Raw genomic sequence first — 18,490 nt, 5'->3', positions numbered from 1 at the left:
CTATGACCCGAACGAAGCGATTCGCCTGTTCAATGCCAAGCGGGGCCATCGAATGGAGCGCGATAAGTATCTGCAGAGCTTGCGGCAAATGGCACCGGCCGGGCAGGATAATGGCCGGTTGGGTGTGCAACCGGAAGGAGGGTACACTATCCGGTCGGGAATGCATCCGGAAGCGTACGATAGCCGCCCGGCAAACCGATCGGAGGGAGGAGGAGAGTACAATAGCCGGCCGGGAATGCGCTCGGGAGGATATAACAACCGCCCGGGAATGCAATCGGATGCAGGGTACAATGGCCGCCCGGGACGATACGATGAACGTTCCTGGAGACAGCCGGAAGGAGCTTCCAATGGGCGCTCGTGGAGGCAAACGGAAGGAGGAAATAACGACCGCTCGTGGAGGCAACCGGAAGGAGGAAATAATGATCGTTCTTGGTGGCAACCGGAAGGAGGATCCAATGATCGTTCTTGGTGGCAACCGGAAGGAGCGTCCAATGATCGCTCTTGGAAGCAACCGGGAGGAGTGTCCAATGATCGCTCCTGGAGGGACCTGGGAGGAGGATCCAATGATCGCTCTTGGAAGCAACCGGGAGGAGCGTCCAATGATCGCTCTTGGAAGCAACCGGGAGGAGCGTCCAATGATCGCTCCTGGAGACAACCGGAAGGAGGGTTCAATGGCCGCCAGGAAATGCGCTCAGAAGAAGATTATAATAGCCGCCCGGCGAAGCAACCGGAAGTGCGCGGTGGTCGCTCTGCACGATTACCACCGGCAAACGATGGGATCCAACAGCGGTCCAATCAGGAACGATGGGACCCATCGGTCAGACGGATCGTGCGTCCGCAAAAACACACCTACCGAGTTCCGGCACACCGGCGCACCGATGGACATGAGCTGCAGCCGAAACACATAAAGTTTGAATGAACTAAGTTATGATTTTTTTTTGTTTTTGGTTGATGAAATCTATTCTTCGCGTACTTTTGGCACACTTTTTATGCCTGGCCTGGTCTGTCCGTGAGATTGTGTTTTCTCATACGTAATGAATAAAATGGACGCATAACAACAAGGCAATGCCAGTGATTTGCTTCTTGAAAAGGGGTTAGATAGTGGAAAGAAATGAAATAGGGGAAAGTGTAAAGAAGAAGGAAGATCGCCTTTCTTTGTGGCTGAAAGTTTCAGTCCACCCACGCGGGGCCGTTGTCCGTGCAGTCGCATAATTACGCACCAGCGCATCGGGGAATGCCGGGACAGCTGTCCTAGACCCGAGATTGCATTAACGCTGTCCCACGAATCGTTTGATCGTTCGCGGCTAATGCGCCGTGGCCGTGTGCAAATTACACGGTGCGTGCGCTTGCGCCGGTGGAGTTCCCCTTTACTTTTACCCTGCTGGACCAGAGGCCCAAGAATTAGAACTAGCGTAAAGATTTAAAATACCTGCCCCGAGTGTCATAAATCGGGGAAAGAAGTGATCGCGAACAAAACTTCCCTTCGACTGCAAGGATCGGTTCGAGTGGGCCAATTTGGGAAGAGGAAGGGCAAGGCATAACACTGCGAAGTAAGGACAGCGAGTGTGCGATTTGCAGCGATAAGCAAGCAAAACATAAAAAAGCGAATAAAAAAAAAGAAAGATGAAAAACGCTTGCGGTGCAGCATAAGCGACATAACCAACCCACCCCGTTCCCCGTCGGTAGGAGCAAAGAAGCATCCATCCATCGAAGCAACCATCGGGCCCGGCTAGCAAGAGACACAAACACACGTAGTGCTGGGCAAAGACAAAACACGACACACACACGCAGCACAGCAACCATAGGGCGATAGGAACGAGTACATTACAATAAAGGGCCACCCCGGTATGTATGTGGATATATAAAAAAAAATAGTTTGCATTATTCATGAAACATACGCGCCCTCTCCCCTTCCTTGCCGTGGTGGGCGCACACAACAAAGGGAAGCATAACTGGTGAGATGAAAAGTGTATGTGTGTGTGTGTGTGATGGTGCAGTTTGGGGCGGCCCAAGTTTGGAACACACAAACTCTCCGGCGAAAACGAAGCGTTAGGTCGAAACGCGGAGAAGACGTATCATCGGGCGGACCTCTTCGTCTTCGAATGGAAGGTAGGTGGACGGAGGGGGGGGGGAGAGGAGAGGTGGTTTGGGGCTAAAAAGTGAAAAAGTAAAATATACATATATTTCCGTGCACACATAAACGCACGCAACCTTCCCTTTTGGCTCAGGCAGGCTCGGGGTCTGTCCCTGTGGTACAAATGGTTTGGATGAGAGAGAGAGAGAGAGAGAGAGAGAGAGAGAGAGAGAGATAGCGAAAGAGGGGGAAAAGACAAAAGTCAATGTAAGGAAAGAAAAAAGGAAGCAAAAACATAACGTACGTTGACAAAAGTTGATGAAATTGACGAAAGCAATGAGAAAATGTATGAGAAATGCTGCAGTGAAGAAGGGGACCAGGGGGCACAAACATCACATCACTCAATCAGATAACGAGATAAATGGTTAATGAGTGTGATCGAGACGGAGGGATGATGATATATACATATCATCAGCATACGTGGGGAGAGGGCCAACAAAAAACAGGAGGTTGTGGAGTTTGCCGGGGAAGTTTTGCCCGAAGAAACGGAAAGTTGGAAAAGTAGAAAGCCAACACCAGGCGAAAACAAGAGCCCTTTTGCGCTTAGTCCGCGTGTGTGTGTTTGTGTGTGTGGATGTGGGGGCGTCCGTCAGGCGTGTGCTGGAAATTGAAGTGCCATTTGCCAGTGGACGCCCTTGGCAATTTGACATTTTACAAATTTTTTTGGGGAACATTTCGCTCGATTTGGTGCGCCCCAGTAGGCGTTGAGGAGGCGCAGGAAAGATGCACACACATGCTAGGAAATGTTAATCGAGCCAAAACGGTTGGGATAGCAGCATGCTGCTGTTGTTGTTGTTGTTGTTGGCATGTCAATCGTTTTCGTAAATTGGTTAGTCGCGAGACAGTTGGCGCAACGAAAGGGACTTTGTTTATAGTATTGCTCATGTGGAGCAGCTTAATTTTCCTACCCAAACGATGCAGAAAAAAACAACTAAAGAACGCTTTGGAAGGGCACCTGTGCCTCGAAGGAAAGCAACTAAATCCTATGGCGAAAGAGCGAAAAGTGTACGGTGCTACACCACACCCAGCCCTTTCTTTTTAATAATACTTTCGCGAGTACTTTTCTCCTTTTATTGCACACCAACTTCGAGATGCAATCTATGCGAAATAGTCAATAATAGACGTGAGCATTCACGAGTCTTTTATTGGATGTGAAGCGGTTGTAAAGTTTATTTTTACCCACCTGAAAATGTGTTTTCCCGTAGTAAAGCACGCAAAACCATTCACTAATTCACGCTTTCTAATTTTGGATTGCAAATAGATTCGGTGGACCAGAAGCGTTGTAGCGGCTCTGCGAAGCGAGTCCTCGATAGTATAGTGGTCAGTATCCCCGCCTGTCACGCGGGAGACCGGGGTTCGATTCCCCGTCGGGGAGGAAATCTGTTTTTTTTCTTGTTAACCTTGCTCCCCTCCTATACAAATTATCTCTTTTTCTAGTTTTTATTGCTCCTTGTTTTGTTTCGCTCTACACTAGGAATTTCTTCAATATTACCGCTCTAATCTTTCATCCATTGTAGTTCGGTTCTATTATCAGTTCCGTTTCGCATGTCATTCATTCATCTTGCTGCCAAACTCATTCATAACTCGCTCATTCATCATTTGCGTTGTTTATTTATATGGCAGGGCCATACATAAGTGATTTTAATATGTTCTTATCATGTGTGTTCTTATCGTTTAGGAGTATTCAGTCAGTCGCTAGTATATTTCCTTTATTTTTTTTTAGCTTACACTTGTTCTACATAAATATATGATTTTAAACACTCTCAAATGGAGTGTGGACACAATCCTTATGAAAAGACTAAAATAGCATTAAAATCATTTCTTCAGTGTAGAGCTGATTGTTGTTGTATCTTAGTCTAAATCATCAGGAAACCTCCAAAACAAAATGAGAGAGAGAGAGAAAGAAAGAAAACTCCCTTCCAAAGTAAGTACACACACGCACACACGTAACGTAACGTAAGTGTTTGCATACGAGCACTCGTACGCAATAGCGAACATTGATTTTCCCACAGTTGGCCCCCGTTGGGACCCGTTGGTTTTGGTGGCCCTCGTCTGAATGGAGGTTTGGGCCGCCGCAAGCACGATGCGGTAAGCAGATGCGCTTTTTTTCGGGTGCTTTGAGTGTGTTGGTCGTTGTGGTGGACCCGCCGCGGAAAGGACCGCCGGTTTTTTTTGTACTCTTCTTCGATTTAACCCAGACCAAACAGAGCAAACAAATGTGTGGCTGGGCGACCGCCACCACCGCATGGCCATTGTGGTGCATACCACACCCATACCTTGTGGGGGGGGGGGGGAGGGAAGTCGGTGGGTGAAAGGTTAAGTTTATCGAACCAATAGAACTTCCCCTCAGGAGAACTGGAGGGGGGGGGGGGGGGGAATAGGGATGAGATGGTTGGGGGAGGCACACATTCGCTACGATCAGCATGCAACGGCCGTGTGATGAAATGAAAACGACGGTTAAGGGTGATCCTCCTGCCCCTTCATCTAGTAGGCGGCGGTGTGGATAAAAGTGACGGCAAGCGGCACTCCAGCAATTGGGGAAGAAAGGGGGGGCCGGGTGGTATTTAACAAAAAGGGACAAAACAATAATAGACACGCACAATGATCGTCGCGTTGCATAGACGATCGTTCAAAACAACAAAACCGCTGCCCCATCTCTCCAGACCTCCGTTCCCGGGTATGTCGATCCCGATGACACTTTGAAGCGGACATTCCCGCGCGCGGGTGCGCGCGCGCGCTCGTTTATGCGCAGAGTGTTCCCGTGTTGTCTTGCCACCCCAGCCAACCTGCCCAGCTAGCCAACCCATTTGAGCCGCTGTTTGACGATTTGATTTTGTAAAGCAAATATTTGCCCGAAGAAGCACCGCTACATTAGACGGCCCACAAAGCGCATAAGAATGTGTCTCTCTCTCTCTCTCTCTCTTTCTCTCTATCTCTCTCTCTCTCTCTTCGCTCACTACGCGCCATACCGCCCTTGTGACCTAAGGCGGTCAACCGACCGAGCTTCCTTTTCTGTTTTGTTAACTGCAGCAATATTTTCCCTGTTCCCTGAGTACAGGTTTGGTTGCAAGAAAATGACTGCAAAGCTAGTCGAGTGAATCACTGCACTAAAAAAGGGGGGTAACTTACTTGTGTAAAGGATGCCATGGAATTTATTCCACGTGCAGAGTTGCCTAAGGAACCTAAGAAGATGCGCTTTTTGCAGCAATAAACTAAACCTAGCGCCTACTAAGGAGCATCAGACCCCGTCAAGAATCACGCCTAGGGTGCAAGGCTGACCCACGGCACCAAACAGCTCAAACTGCAGTCACCGAAAGGGAGGAGGGGAGGACTTCTGTCAGTATTTTTTACGACCAAAAGCTATGTTTGATATTTAACGAACGCAGGCAAAAAACAAAGCCTATTTAATTGGTCGATTAGCACGGCACGTTGTCGCTACACGGTAAATACCATTCGTGTAATATATTATTGCGCGCATAACCTCTCTCGCGCATCAGGTTGACAATTAGTATTGCGTTTGCTGGGGACGTGGATGTGTGAAAAAAAAACCCGGGTGCCTGTTTCTGGAATTGCTGCTGCTGCTGCTGCTGTAAAGAGCGGCTGTGTGTGTGCAGAGCTGATTATAGCGTAAGTATGAAGCGCAATCGAGAAGTTCCTGGTTCCCGGAAATCGGTTGGAGCGTCCGTTAGAACAGTGTGGGTGGATCGTGACTTAGCTAGTTTGTGTCTAGCCGGGAGATATTAATTCAACAACAGGAAGTGTGTTAAGATATCGCTAGAAAGTGTGCACTACGGTGACATAATGAGCCGTGTTTACCTGCAGCCCTATTAACATGTTCTGGGGTTCGATAACGACTTCTATTGATACTAATCTGTTTAATTGTTCTTAGTGAGCGTAGGAATTCTATTATGTCCAGTTTTGAAAGATCGTTCGTCGTCTTAAGAGTCCCCCAATTGCTTAATTATCCGTTTTGGTCTACCTGTAGACCATTAGGTCGTTCATATATCTCAAGTTACCCAGACGACTACAACCATGTACCATGCTAACCAACCATGAGTACAACTACTGAACCATGTCTTATCTAAATTTAGAATAATAACAATGTCTACAGGTATCTTCATTTTGTGTAAAAATCTCGCGGCTTTGAAGACTAACTCGGAAGATTTAAAGCAAGCTCTCCAATATGGCATTCTTTCCGTTTTTAAGCCTTTCCAAAGTCCAGATCTCATACCCAATGCGAATTAGTGGGATATTTGCGATGGCTAGCATCAGATAGTTCATAATCTATGCAACTTTGAAGAAGAACTTGATCCACGGATATCTATCACTAATCGCGAACATACTTCAGATCCTGCAGAACATGACGAATGCTGTAGGATTTAAAGTCATTAACACGGAAAAAGCGGATTTAAGTTGGTAACTTAAGTTTGATTGCCACCCAGTGATACCTGAAACGTAGAGCTAGATCGCAAGAGCTTGGGGATCATTGATCTATATGACAGCCTGTATGTCTGGTACACTTCATCAAATCAGTAGTATCTTCATAAGACCTCCCTGGATTGATCGTACACTAGCAGGCACAATGTCAGTCAATCAATTAAGAGTTTGATCACGTCCTACTGGAGATGTTTCTTATCTTGTTGGAGTCTTATGAAATGTAGAAAGTATGCACATCTGATTACTGAATCGACCTGTCACAGCGTATTGATATCAAATGATCACGTTTCGCTCTGTTTCCCGGAGAAAAATGTCATAAAGAAACACGTATCATTAGGATCATTATATTTACCTGGGACAGCTGCGAGCTTTGATCGTTATTAATGAAATAATGAGTGTTAATTAAGTATTAAATTGGATACGATAAATATCCTTTTGGTGATGTAATGTTTCCACAGCAATAACACTTCCAGCACCTGTGCCGTTTATCAAAGTGAATGTTTAAAACCAACTTTAAGTCTTGAATCCTGCCCGGTTCGCATTTGTGTTGAATTGTCCAAAAACCAAGCCTTCTTCCGCCTAAAAAAACACACACAGACTTCCACACCAACACATCCCGATAAGAAGCGGCGGTGCATGTGGCGTTTTTATTGCGGCAAGGTAATTATCACCTTCTAAATGGCGTCTTCCTCTAATGCTGCCATGCTCGGAAACCCACGCCGAGTCGTAAGAGCGATCGGAGCCAAGCCAAATACAGCCGATAAAACCTGGCGTGCAATAAACTTCTATCCAAAACACCACCATGGATTGAAATTGCAACAAAACAGGGTAAAAAAACACCCGACATAGCAGAGCAAAAAATCAATAACACAAAAAAACCCCAACAACAACAGAAACAAATAGTCATTCGATCAGTCCATGAATGAAACTCTACCCTTCCCGTCTTCCAAACTCCCCGGTGACTCTTTGCGACCCCTTGTCAAGCTCGCCAGGTCTGGTGGTCTATATTTGGAGAGCCTGGACGAACCATAAAAATCTTATCAAAGATTGCCAATCATACTGATCACACACATAAACGTGCTGCGGAGTGCTGGAATGTTGCGGTTGTTGGGCGCTCTCTTTCTCTCCCTCTCTCTCTCTCTCCCTCTCGCTCTCTCTCTTGCGCTGCATATGTTGTGGCGGCACCCCTTCCATATCGCTCCCTCACACGTCCGGGGCCGTGTATTTGTATTTCGTTCGGTGGAATTTGTTTGCTTCCGCTTTCTGCTGGTTGGTGGGCAAACATATTCCCGTACCCGATGTGTCACCCACCTGTGGGGATTGTAACTAATCCTGGCACCACACGGGTCGGTCGGGATAGTGCCATGCACATGAAGCGAAACATGCCCGCAGGTTACATCCTGCTTGCCCGCCCCAGGTGCTTTATTTGTTTATCTTTCTGCGCTCTCACTTTCTCGCTATTTCTTTGATTTACAATCGGGTCGTTGGGCTTTTCTGACAGGTCCAACCATCACTGGCCACTGCTCTGATATGTGCTATCTGCAAGTCCCCTCCCCCCTCCCCCTTCAGTAGGTGGACGGGATCAATAAATGATTGATTAGTAATATTGGAGGACGGATCGGATGATCGGTGGCCCGGTGAGACGTATGAAGACAACTCCAGCATACAGTGCAACACAATACACAATACTATTGTTTTGCGCATCTTTGCCGCAGGGCTTGGCCACGCCGTGATAAGGATGGCCACCGAGGTGAGGAGGTGAGGTGAAAAGGATTCCATCGAGCAGCTGCGCGCGATACGGGATTATCGGTGGCGGGCCGATTATCAACATACCGAGCTGACATTCCTGGGCGCTGACAGGTCTGGAATTCCATCTTGATCTGTTGGCGCATGGAATTATACCACCAAGGGGTTTCTTTTTTATGGGTGGAGGGATGGGTCGCGATTTGAACCGGATTTTAACCCGTGATTTATGGCACTAACGAGAGAGATTAAGCGAACCGTTTTATAGGCCGGAAATTTGTCTCGGTTTTACATCGAAGCTTCGTGCTAAATAGGAGCTTAAAACTGCCCTTGAAAATAAGCCCAAAAGTCTTGTTGAGGTACACGCGCGATCGCGTTGCAATGCTTGACGATTTAATATACCTTCTTTGCTTCATGTCTGCAACCTTCCTGTGTATTAACTTCCATTTGCATACACCGTTTACAGGCCAATAATTTCATGGCTCAAAAACGGGGATGCCAAAACCGCTCCGATCGTCGTCTCTCGATTAAGGAAAACATTTGTTTTGACGCTAAACCAACCGCCTCTTTAGCAGTGGTTCTAACAGCACAGCACGCACAAAAAAAGAACCTGCACCAGCTTCCGATCCTTCACGGGGACCATGAAATTGAAATTTAATGGGCCACGCCTCGCGCCTTTTTGCGATTATCTGTGGTGCAGGCTCGAGTTTTTTTCGTTGTTGTTGCTGTTGCTGTGTTCTCCTCCTGTGCTGCCAAATCCCCTGGGGTGTTGAATTTTGGGGTGCATAAATACTGAATAAAATCGCTCCCTTCTCGTTCACCTCTTTTTACTCCCTTCTTGGTAGAGGTGCAAGAGAGAGAGAGAGAGAGAGAGAGAGAGAGAGAGAGAGAGAGAGAGGGAGAGAGAGCTTTACATGCAAATCAGAGACGCTTGCCTCACCCGCTTGCAGGCCTAACAAGGTGTACCGCCATAGGACACGAGCTTAATTCAATTATGCGATCATGTGATCGAGAGCCCGGGGAGAGTGGTTGGAAGGCGCCTTTCTGTACGAAGACGCTGTGGTCCTGTCTGCGGTTTGCGATTTTTGCCCGCGGTACTTGTAAAATGTGAACTTTATTACGAACAAAAGCATGCGCTCTAATGAAGGTACACGGCGTAACAAGCCTAAAACCTCTTGGCACCTGCTTAAGGGAAGAAACGGGCCCAGTGTCATCGGGTTTTTGGTCATTCTTTATGTGTATCTGTATTTTCCGGCCATCGTTTTGGGGTTCCTTGTTGCACTCAATTGATATTGGCCCCGGGAACGTCTTCGGTGGCAGATTGGCAGTACCATGTAACAGAGATGCCTCAAGCTGTTTGTCGTTGTGTTTTTTGTGGGTTGCTTTGGAATTTGAGGTTTTTTTGTGTGTGTCTTTCTTTGTATTGGAGCTCGGCAGATAGGAAGGAGGGATGGACAGCAGGACTAGGAAAGAAATTATAAACTTCTAATGAGGTTCAAGGCTACCGCTGAAGGAGTTGGTTGTCGTTGTTTTGAGGTTCCTGCGAGCAGCAGGAGTCTTTTGGAAAACATTCGCCTTGTACAGGAGCTTAAATACGACTACAGTACACTTTGGAGACTGATAATCACATCTTTCACTTGATCTTGATCATACAATGTCACTCTACTTCAGCTCAACTCTTTCGTAGTTTGTGTATACATGCAAGACAAAACATGATTTGGTGATTCAAGTTTGTAGAATGTTCAAGTTTATCCAATTCCCAATGCTGCCTATAATTGCTTCTATGGTATTAAGGTCTGTTGTATTCAAATGTTGTGAATTCCCGAAATCGATTGTATGATTTTATACAAAAGTCTGTCTGTTTCCTTCTTTTTATGACGCAATGACCAGTATTAGACAATACAATCAAAGCTCATGTAGCGAAGAGACCTTGCCTCGTTGGTGCCGTTGCGTCTATCCGATAGACTATCGGGACGTCCCGACTTGGCCACCATTTGAATGAAGTCGTATGATTTCGTCATGCCTATCAACATCATGTTTGTGGCAAATCTTCGATTAGAGCTAAGTGGAATACAATCATTTGAACATTTGGGCAAAAATTCATTGCAAAATGGCACACGATCACGCACCGATTGATATCAAAATGAGAGGAAAAAACCAAAAAAAGTGTCAATCACACCCATCGCACACATCGTTCATCTCCATCTCAGCCAGCGCGTTTAGTTCCTAGCCCCGTGATAGAGGTCTGGACCACACCGTTTTGCCGGCACCACTTAATCTAAACGCGTTACTGCAGCTTTGCGACGCTTCTAATCATAATGACTATGCATAAACTTCCGATAAGAAACACGGTACCCGCGCGGAAGCTGCAAACGAACGCGCCTATCAACGCATGAATGAGCAGGAGGAAGCGTTTTGTAGGGGCTGTTTTTTTGTCGTTGCTTCAATCCAAAAACCGAACCGTGTGTGCGTTTCCTTTTGGCAAACCGTTACTGCATGCAAAATGCGGCAAGTTCATCGCACAGGCAAAACAAAAAAACCCGCAAAGGCGGGAGACCAAAAACAATTTGCCGATTACCGATGCTAATTGATGAGGGCCGTGGTTGTTTAATGGGACGAAAGTATCTGCTTTGCGGGGGCAGGTTTTTTGTTGTTGTTGTTGTGCCCCGGTGTGCTGCTGAACCAGAAACGAACGAACGAATGATCGAGCGAACGATTCGGTTTAATTGTTATTGGGAAGCTTTGCATTAATCTAATGACAGTTTTGGCAAGTTTGTTGTGATTTAAAGGGGGGGGATGTGGCCGCAGCTTCACAAAGCATGTCAAAACATAACGTTTTGGAAGTGGATCGATGACTTGTCGGTACGATGCGCTTTGATCATAGCAGGCCACGCGTGCACTTATTAAAGTTTTTGCTCTGGAGCGATGTGCACCGCTCCACGAGATCTTCATCCATTTGTTTGGCACATTAGACCGAGACAAATTTCTTTATTTGATAATTTGGCACGGATTTATTTAATGTCTTCCTCTTTTTTTTGCGAGGGCTGAAAGTGGGAGTGTGTTTGTGTTTTTTTTTCTGCTGTTGGTTGGGTTTTGTTGGTTTTTTGTGCGTAAAGAGCTTGTCAGTTTTTCAAGCTCCCTTTTAACCAACGGTACAGACAGCTCATTAACGTGTAGAGCTTAACCCATTGCTTATTGCCCTGTTCCCTGATAAATTTCCACCCTCTCCCACTCACACCTGAACCGCATGTGCGTTTGAGTGGGAAAGAGAACGAAAAAAAAAACGACGAAGTAAAGACTTTCAAGACGTGGCGAGCCACGCGATCATTACGTAGAAAATAAGTAATCCTGATTGGATCGCAGATAAGATAGGCGGTTATCGAAGACGTATTTTTTATACTTTTTATTTTTGCCAAACTTCTCCCGTGTCTTCCGTTCGTTTAGGGCTACACAAGGGGGAGCATAAATTAGGTGTCATTAAATCTGAAGTTAATGGCCCTTCTCCTTGCATAACAGATCAGTTTCGTTGAGAGTTGCGGACTCGGCAGCTCAGTTGATGTAGAGTGTTGATGAATGAATCGGCGGCTTCATAACACATTTTATCTAATTTCCGTGCCTTGGGACACATTTGGCTGTGCCGCGCCAACACAGCAACAGGTTAAACGGAACGGTTTATCAGAATCTTTTTTTGTCGGCACCCGGCCTGTTGGAAGATGATGATGGAATGTATGGAAATTGGGCGGGCACACAATTGGCATTTCGCTTTTTGAAGGCACCGGTTGCCGGCATTTTGAAATGTCACCTGTGCTTGCAGGGAGGAACTCGGGCTGTTTATTTTGTGTTTCTGTGTGTTTCGTTAAGCATTCCTTTCCACACACCAGCACCAACAGCGGGTTGACCCAATCAATCAGGGAGCAGCGAAGAATGTGCCAGCAGCAACTCGCCCGATCGTGTAGGGATACTCTCGGGAGAGGGGATGGCGGGGGGGGGGGGGTAAATGTTTGCCCTGAAGATTCCTTTCGCCTAGGGTCCGACTGGTGGTGGTCCGCACTACAGTGGTTACTGTTAATGCGCGCGTGTGTGTGTGTTGTTACGATGTTGCCCTCGCGGCAAAGTTTATGAACATGGTGGCACCAAGGTTTTCGCCGTATTTAACTAGCGAACAGAGTGAGTAGTAAACAAAGAGACATGATTTTGCACAAAAATTCTATTAATATTGATAAGCCCGCCGAAGGCTCACTTGTTTTTGGTCTCTTCCACCCACTGCAGCGCTTCGGAAGGTGGCCCTCTGACACACAAAAATTCTTCACTTGATTAACGAGGTAACGGACCCGCCACGGACACTAGCAGGTCGAGAGAAGCAACCCCCCCCACCCCTGCTTCGGACAGGTTGTTCCTGTGCCCACTGTTTACCATTCGATGGTTTTGTGTCAACACAGTGTCAGCCCAGTGTGTGGGGCTCGGAGGGCCTGCGGCACAACCCTGTGCAAAACACAACCCGTCCGAACACCCGTCCCGGAGGTGATCGTTTGAAAAGTTTGCCATCACACCGGTTCACACCTTCGCTTTGTCACACGTACGTACTCCGTGGGGGGTGGGGGGTGGGGGGGGGTATAGAGAGTGGGGGTGTGAAGAACAATAAATAACACACATCCTTAGGAATGGGGCGCGCGAGAATCCGAGGTTGCTGGCGCCACCGCACGCGGATATCGCACGGAATAGCGCGTCTTGATGGCGGCGGCAGGTGTCAATGGCGATACTTGAAGCACCGAGCGTTCGTCGCTTGGCCATTCGTTGGTTAGATGAAACACACTCACACACAGACAAAGAAAAGGAGGCTCCTGGAATGAGAGTTAACGTATGGATCACACGGAGGACATTGGTGGACATTTTGAAGGCAAAAACGCTTATCCAGTGGGTTGTTTTGATGAAGTTATTCGGAAGATGCAGTAGCTCACTTCGGAGCGCCCGAAAAACTTCACACTGACTGTTTAAGGTTCCGTAACTCCAGTATTTCCGGTGTTTGCGTTTATCTGGCTCCAGTTTGAATGCGCAGTAGTTCTGCTGTGTGATAGCGCTCTTGTTGATAGTTTCGCGACGTTTTCCCACAGGACACGTACCGCACGGAAACACGTGGATCTCCGTGCACCTGGGAACACCATCAAGCTGTTGTTGTTTGTTTAGAAGATTCGCTATCTGGTGTTGATTGGTTGGTGCTGTCCACGAGGTGCTGCCCTGCGGGAACTGAGCGGACATGAGCAAGAATCCAAAACAGCGCGTTGAAATATGGCCGCACGATCGGGCGCGAATCGCTGACTGGTCGAGCCACAAGCGCTGAGGTTAGTAGAAGCAAAATGGCTGCCGTTGGGTAAGTGTCGCAAAACGTTGTACCGTGTGCTCGGGTCGAGGTGATGGGATTTGGTGGTAGTAGTTACTCGTGCTTTGCTTATAGTTTGCTTATTACAACAACAAAAACGAGCTAACAAAGTGTATTTGTTTTGTCTCTCTCCCCTCCACAAAACAACGACAAACTTTTGAGTGGCCCGGAATGAGGTAAGTGTTATGTTTCATTTATTCGGTTCTGAAGTTCTACTTTACACCCTCGGTTGAGCTCAAGGAACTTTTTCAAGTGTGTCAGTATGGCCATTCTCTCGCAATACGGAACCGTCTTGGAACGTGGAACTAGCTATTCCCGATGACCTAAATTCCGAATACGGCCGAAAGCAAAAGTTCTTCAAAGGGCCACCAAACGTGCTGAAACATGCCCCAGTCGGTAACAAAGAAACAATAGACGCTTACAAAAAAAAAAAAAAAGAGTGCAAGAAGAAACTCCTCCCAAAAACATCGAACGCTCACAACAAGAAGCGAACACGCATCGCATTTAATCGTTTTTTAATGTGACAATGAATTGCACACAAAGTTCGTAGAGCCAGAGGGGGGGAGGGGGGGGGGGGAAACCCACCAGCCAAGAGGAAGACACGCTGACATTTACACCACCGCAGTCATATCGGAAAGGCATGATCGTGATGGGGGAGGCTTTCGACGTCAAACGACGAACCTCACCGTGGTGGTACGGCTGGTAGCGCCCCACATTTTAACTCCGGCTTTTTTTGGGAGGAGAGGAAGAATTGTATACCCTACCCTCTTCTCATCAGAATCCTACCAAACCTCAGGGCCCTGGGAGTGTAAAAAAAGGGGCGCCAAGGCATGCTTCGATTTATAGTTGTCAACTTTTGCTTCGTACGCGTTGCGTCTGGCGTGTGAGACGCGCACGTTGCCGTCGGCGTCTTCTTACTCCGGTGGATATCTTTCCCGGTAACGTATACGCGTATCCTATCTACACACACACACACACACACACACACCAATTATGATATCGATGCCAAAGTGTTGAAGAAGAGGTTGGTACGGACCCCTCCACCCCAAGGGGAGTTGGAGAGGTGTGTAATCAATAAACATTAGTTTCAAAATTTGACACCCACCACCTTCGTGGCGCGCCGGCTCGATTAATATTTCATTTCCGCGGGCGTCTCGCAACGCACACACACACACCGTGCTGTCTTGAGCCCTTGCCTGCCCCTCCCCCCTCTCTACAAGCACAACGTATAGGGAGGAGGTAGGGCGATTGTAACCACACACAAAAAAGGCTGAGCTTTCGAGAGCGACATGAGGAACCAAACCAACGGAACGAAAAAAAAAAAGATCACTTTGAAGGATAAATGTGTTTTAAGGGGACTTTTTCCCCCTGCAGCTGGTGGACCCGCCCGCGTCTGTCGGGATGTCTTCGTTGCGTGTGTCTTCCCCGATACAAGGTTGCAGGCAAACGGCAATAACAACAAAAATGCCCCTATCGAAAGGAAAAGAAAAACAACCAAGATAACACCGAACGAAACTTCTTTTTTTTTTCGCGACCCGAGAAACCCAACGCCCGTTCTTGGAGGCGCCCACCACCCCCGCATACACATTGATTGTATTGGAAATGGGTTGTGTGTGTGTGTCGCTCGATGGTTTCGTTGGAGACGCTACTCGACCTACCAAGCGCCAGCAGCACCCATCGATGGCGTTGATATAACTTAATCTTATCGTGCCCGGGCACCATGGCAAGGGGTGTGAAGATACCGCGAGAGAGAGAGAGAGAGAGGTTTTTGTGTGTAAGCGATAAGGTCCGTGCACGGTGTTTCGGGCGCGCTCGCGCGCCTCCATCCCGATGGATCCCCCGCGTCCCGTTTGGACACGGAAACCGGTATGCAAGGCGCCAACAAAAAGGCAAGACTCGCTTTTTATTTGGCCGTTGTTGTGGTTAGGTCAATAGAGTTGTCCAACTCCAAGACACAAAAAAAGTGGTGCGCAACGGGGAGTGAATGGGAAAGCGTTGACGATCGTGAGGATCATCTCCATTGATCGTGAATGGAAGTGAAGGGGCCATTCGTCGGCTGTTGTGCAGAGTTAATCGAACGTTAAATTAAATGATAAACATCATACATCTTGCTGCTTAAATCATTCAAATTCAAAATGATCCTTTACCTTTTAAGGCGTTATTTGAAAGTGGGGATAATAGCGATGGCTTCTGCTAAAAACGTAACTGCGAAAATGCGAAACCCCGTCCGCCCGGCAAAAACTGCTCCAGTAGTCCAGTCCAATCCGATACACCGAGTTTGTTTCAATTAATTTCCGCATTCTTCGCTTATCGCGCGCCCTGCATCTGTTGCACCGAGTCGTCACCGCTGCGTTCCCTTATCCTCCTGCTGTCCACTGTGTCCCTTTGCGGGCTTGCGGCTTTGACACTTCAACTGCCCTGCACAATAACGCAGACACTCAGCAGTACAGAGACACACAAACAGAGACGGTGTGCGCAGTGAACCCTTAGCTTGGTGCGACAAGAGAGTCCCCGCCCTCCCGATAATGGGTGGTTTGCTTGCTGGTGCACTTTTAAAATGCGTGAATCATGCTGCAAGCATCTGGATGGGTTGCCCCATTTATTTGCTCTTCATTTGTTTTCGCACGATTCTGGCCAGTATTGCGCTGCCGTCTGCTGTGCTGTGCTTGGACCTACGGACTACACAGACACGGGAGATGGTGCCTTGTAAAGTCATCCCCAAGCCATCCCAGTTGTCCGATAATATGCAACAATGCGCACGAAATCTTGCAAAGGTTGGGCAATCAGGATGAGGAACCAAGTTGGTGTGGGTTTAATTTCGATTTGAACCGGCTTTTTATTGGCGGCAATTGGGTGGCTTAGCTCATCGCGGTGAGGTAACTGGCGTGTCTGTGTATCACTGCCCATTATCACCCATCATCAGATGTTTTGATTACATTGCTCATGAAATGGAAAATAACAAAAAAAATGTTTTCGGAGTCGACCTTTGGCGATCGCGCGAAATTCCCGACAGTGAATCGCATATTCTGCGGAGTTGGAGGAATTCTCAAGGACATAGGAACGATTTTTTTTACAAGTTTTACAGAATAAGACAGAAATAAATCGTAAATAAACCAACACAGTATTGGGAGATGCGGTAGGCAAAGAAATGAATCGCTCATAATTGCTTTATCTGCCGTCCTCGTACTCCCGATGAGCCCCAAACATGCGATAGTTTTGTTGCCTTCAGTCCAACATCGTTCAATGATCAAGTTCCTAGAAGTTGTGTGATTTTATAGAGCTCTTAAATTTTAAGACATTTATCTCCCTTTTCTGGGAAAGAGGTTCTATGATTTCAAGGCGCGTTATCTTTAGTGCCGCATTCAAAACTTCCACTCGCCTTCCACTCGACCGGTACGTTATCAGATGTTGTAATAACATTACTTTGTAGTATCAATCGGTAAAATGTGCTCGTGTTTTTTTTTCGGGAAACATGGCTACTTTCACCTCTACTTTCGGTGATTCAGGTGCGTGCCGGTCAATTGTCTTCAACCCAAAAAAACATTGGAGCATGTCACAACCCTACTGTCGCATCAGCTAACAGCGAGCAATGACAACACGCATGCTGATCGTGATAACAAATTCCACTGGCCCAAAAATCACCTTCCGGAAGGGGCTCGGGGATTTCCCTTTCCCTACCGGTCTTGGCTACCTTTGTCAGTGTCAGTAGCGACAAGTGACATGTGCACTTCCGGGCATTCTAACGCGTCTTATTGCGCTGTCATGACGAAATTCGTCACCTGGGTGAGTGTTGATCTGCCTTCTGTGTTGGTGCCCTCGGTGGCAAGGACGCAAAGACGTTTGTGATTTTACATTCACTGCATGGTTTGGCATTATTTATCTCAACACCGAACCCCGAAACATTGCTCGTCTTTGAAGGACTTAAAAAAATAAAACATCTTCAATCCTTGTAAATATTTCCGCAACTCATCGGTAAAGCTCGATCGGATCGGATGCGTACAATTATCCACCGATCGTGCGCGAATCGCGAAGGCCTCGACAGGCCGTTTGCTGCTGACCTCCTGCCCATCCTGCTGCATAAGCGCTATTGGTGAAGCGCATCGATCGCGGCACAGCGACGATGGATTGTTTTATTGTGATGCCAACCCCACGGACCCCTTGGTGTGGCTTGCCGGTTTTTGTGTGTGTGCAACCAGCTTGGCCCCCGTTGCTGATTGTGTTTGGATGCAATAAATAACATTGTTGCAGCGAGTTCGTCGAGTGCATTTGATTCATGGTGCTATTCTGTGGAGCTGTATGCTAAGCCACGTCAAAAGGTTCGGGGTCGATCGCGAGCAACTGCCGCAGGCTTATCGATGGGGGAGTAGGTCGAATAATGATTTATTTTGATTAAATATCATGTGAGGTTGTACGGGGAATGGTGGTGACATCACGCTGGTTTATATAAAACAACAGATGAATTAAAAAAACAAATGAATCTTACCAAACTGGAAATGGTTGGAGCTGGATGAATCTTTTGATTGGCATTTTGACTATTAGCACATTAAACTTCGGATTTGCTGGTGACGCTCCTAGAGCCGTGAGTAAGTGAATGGTCCTTTACAGTGTAAGTCGTTGGTTCGAGTCCTATCTGTATCCAACTTTCTTCAGCGCTTTTAAGGGCGTTTCTCGTACGCCCTGACCATAAAATGTTATTGGAATTCCATTCCTTTCAAAATAAGGCAATGCAAAAAAGGAAATAAAACTGTCCAGTATAAATCAGTTTCTTGAATCCCCACTAAAGAAACAAGTTCTATTGG

At 47.2% G+C, this 18,490-nt stretch overlaps 2 protein-coding genes and 1 non-coding gene across 3 annotated transcripts in view; all 3 read left to right on the top strand.

Annotated features, from left to right (window-relative positions):
• The window catches only part of LOC121598726 (RNA/RNP complex-1-interacting phosphatase), a 7,552-nt gene extending 6,510 nt beyond the window's left edge, over positions 1-1,042 (top strand). The window contains exon 5 of the mRNA XM_041925958.1: positions 1-1,042. This exon is cut by the window's left edge and continues 82 nt beyond it. Within this exon, the coding sequence (XP_041781892.1) occupies positions 1-919 (919 nt within the window). The 3' untranslated portion in view covers positions 920-1,042.
• A 120-nt stretch (positions 1,043-1,162) lies between these two features.
• LOC121598727 (translation initiation factor IF-2-like) overlaps positions 1,163-18,490 on the top strand; it is an 88,211-nt gene continuing 70,883 nt past the window's right edge. The window contains exon 1 of the mRNA XM_041925961.1: positions 1,163-2,109. The gene's annotated coding sequence lies outside the window, so the exon portion shown is untranslated. The remainder of the gene's footprint in view (positions 2,110-18,490) is intronic.
• Trnad-guc lies at positions 3,438-3,509 on the top strand. The gene has a single exon. It is a non-coding gene; the product is annotated as a tRNA-Asp (tRNA).

Source organism: Anopheles merus, chromosome 3L (genome assembly GCF_017562075.2).
Source record: "Anopheles merus strain MAF chromosome 3L, AmerM5.1, whole genome shotgun sequence".
NCBI classification, from domain to species: domain Eukaryota; kingdom Metazoa; phylum Arthropoda; class Insecta; order Diptera; family Culicidae; genus Anopheles; species Anopheles merus.
The sequence above is the reverse complement of the archived record's forward strand: the minus strand, read 5'-3'. Positions and strand labels throughout refer to the sequence as shown.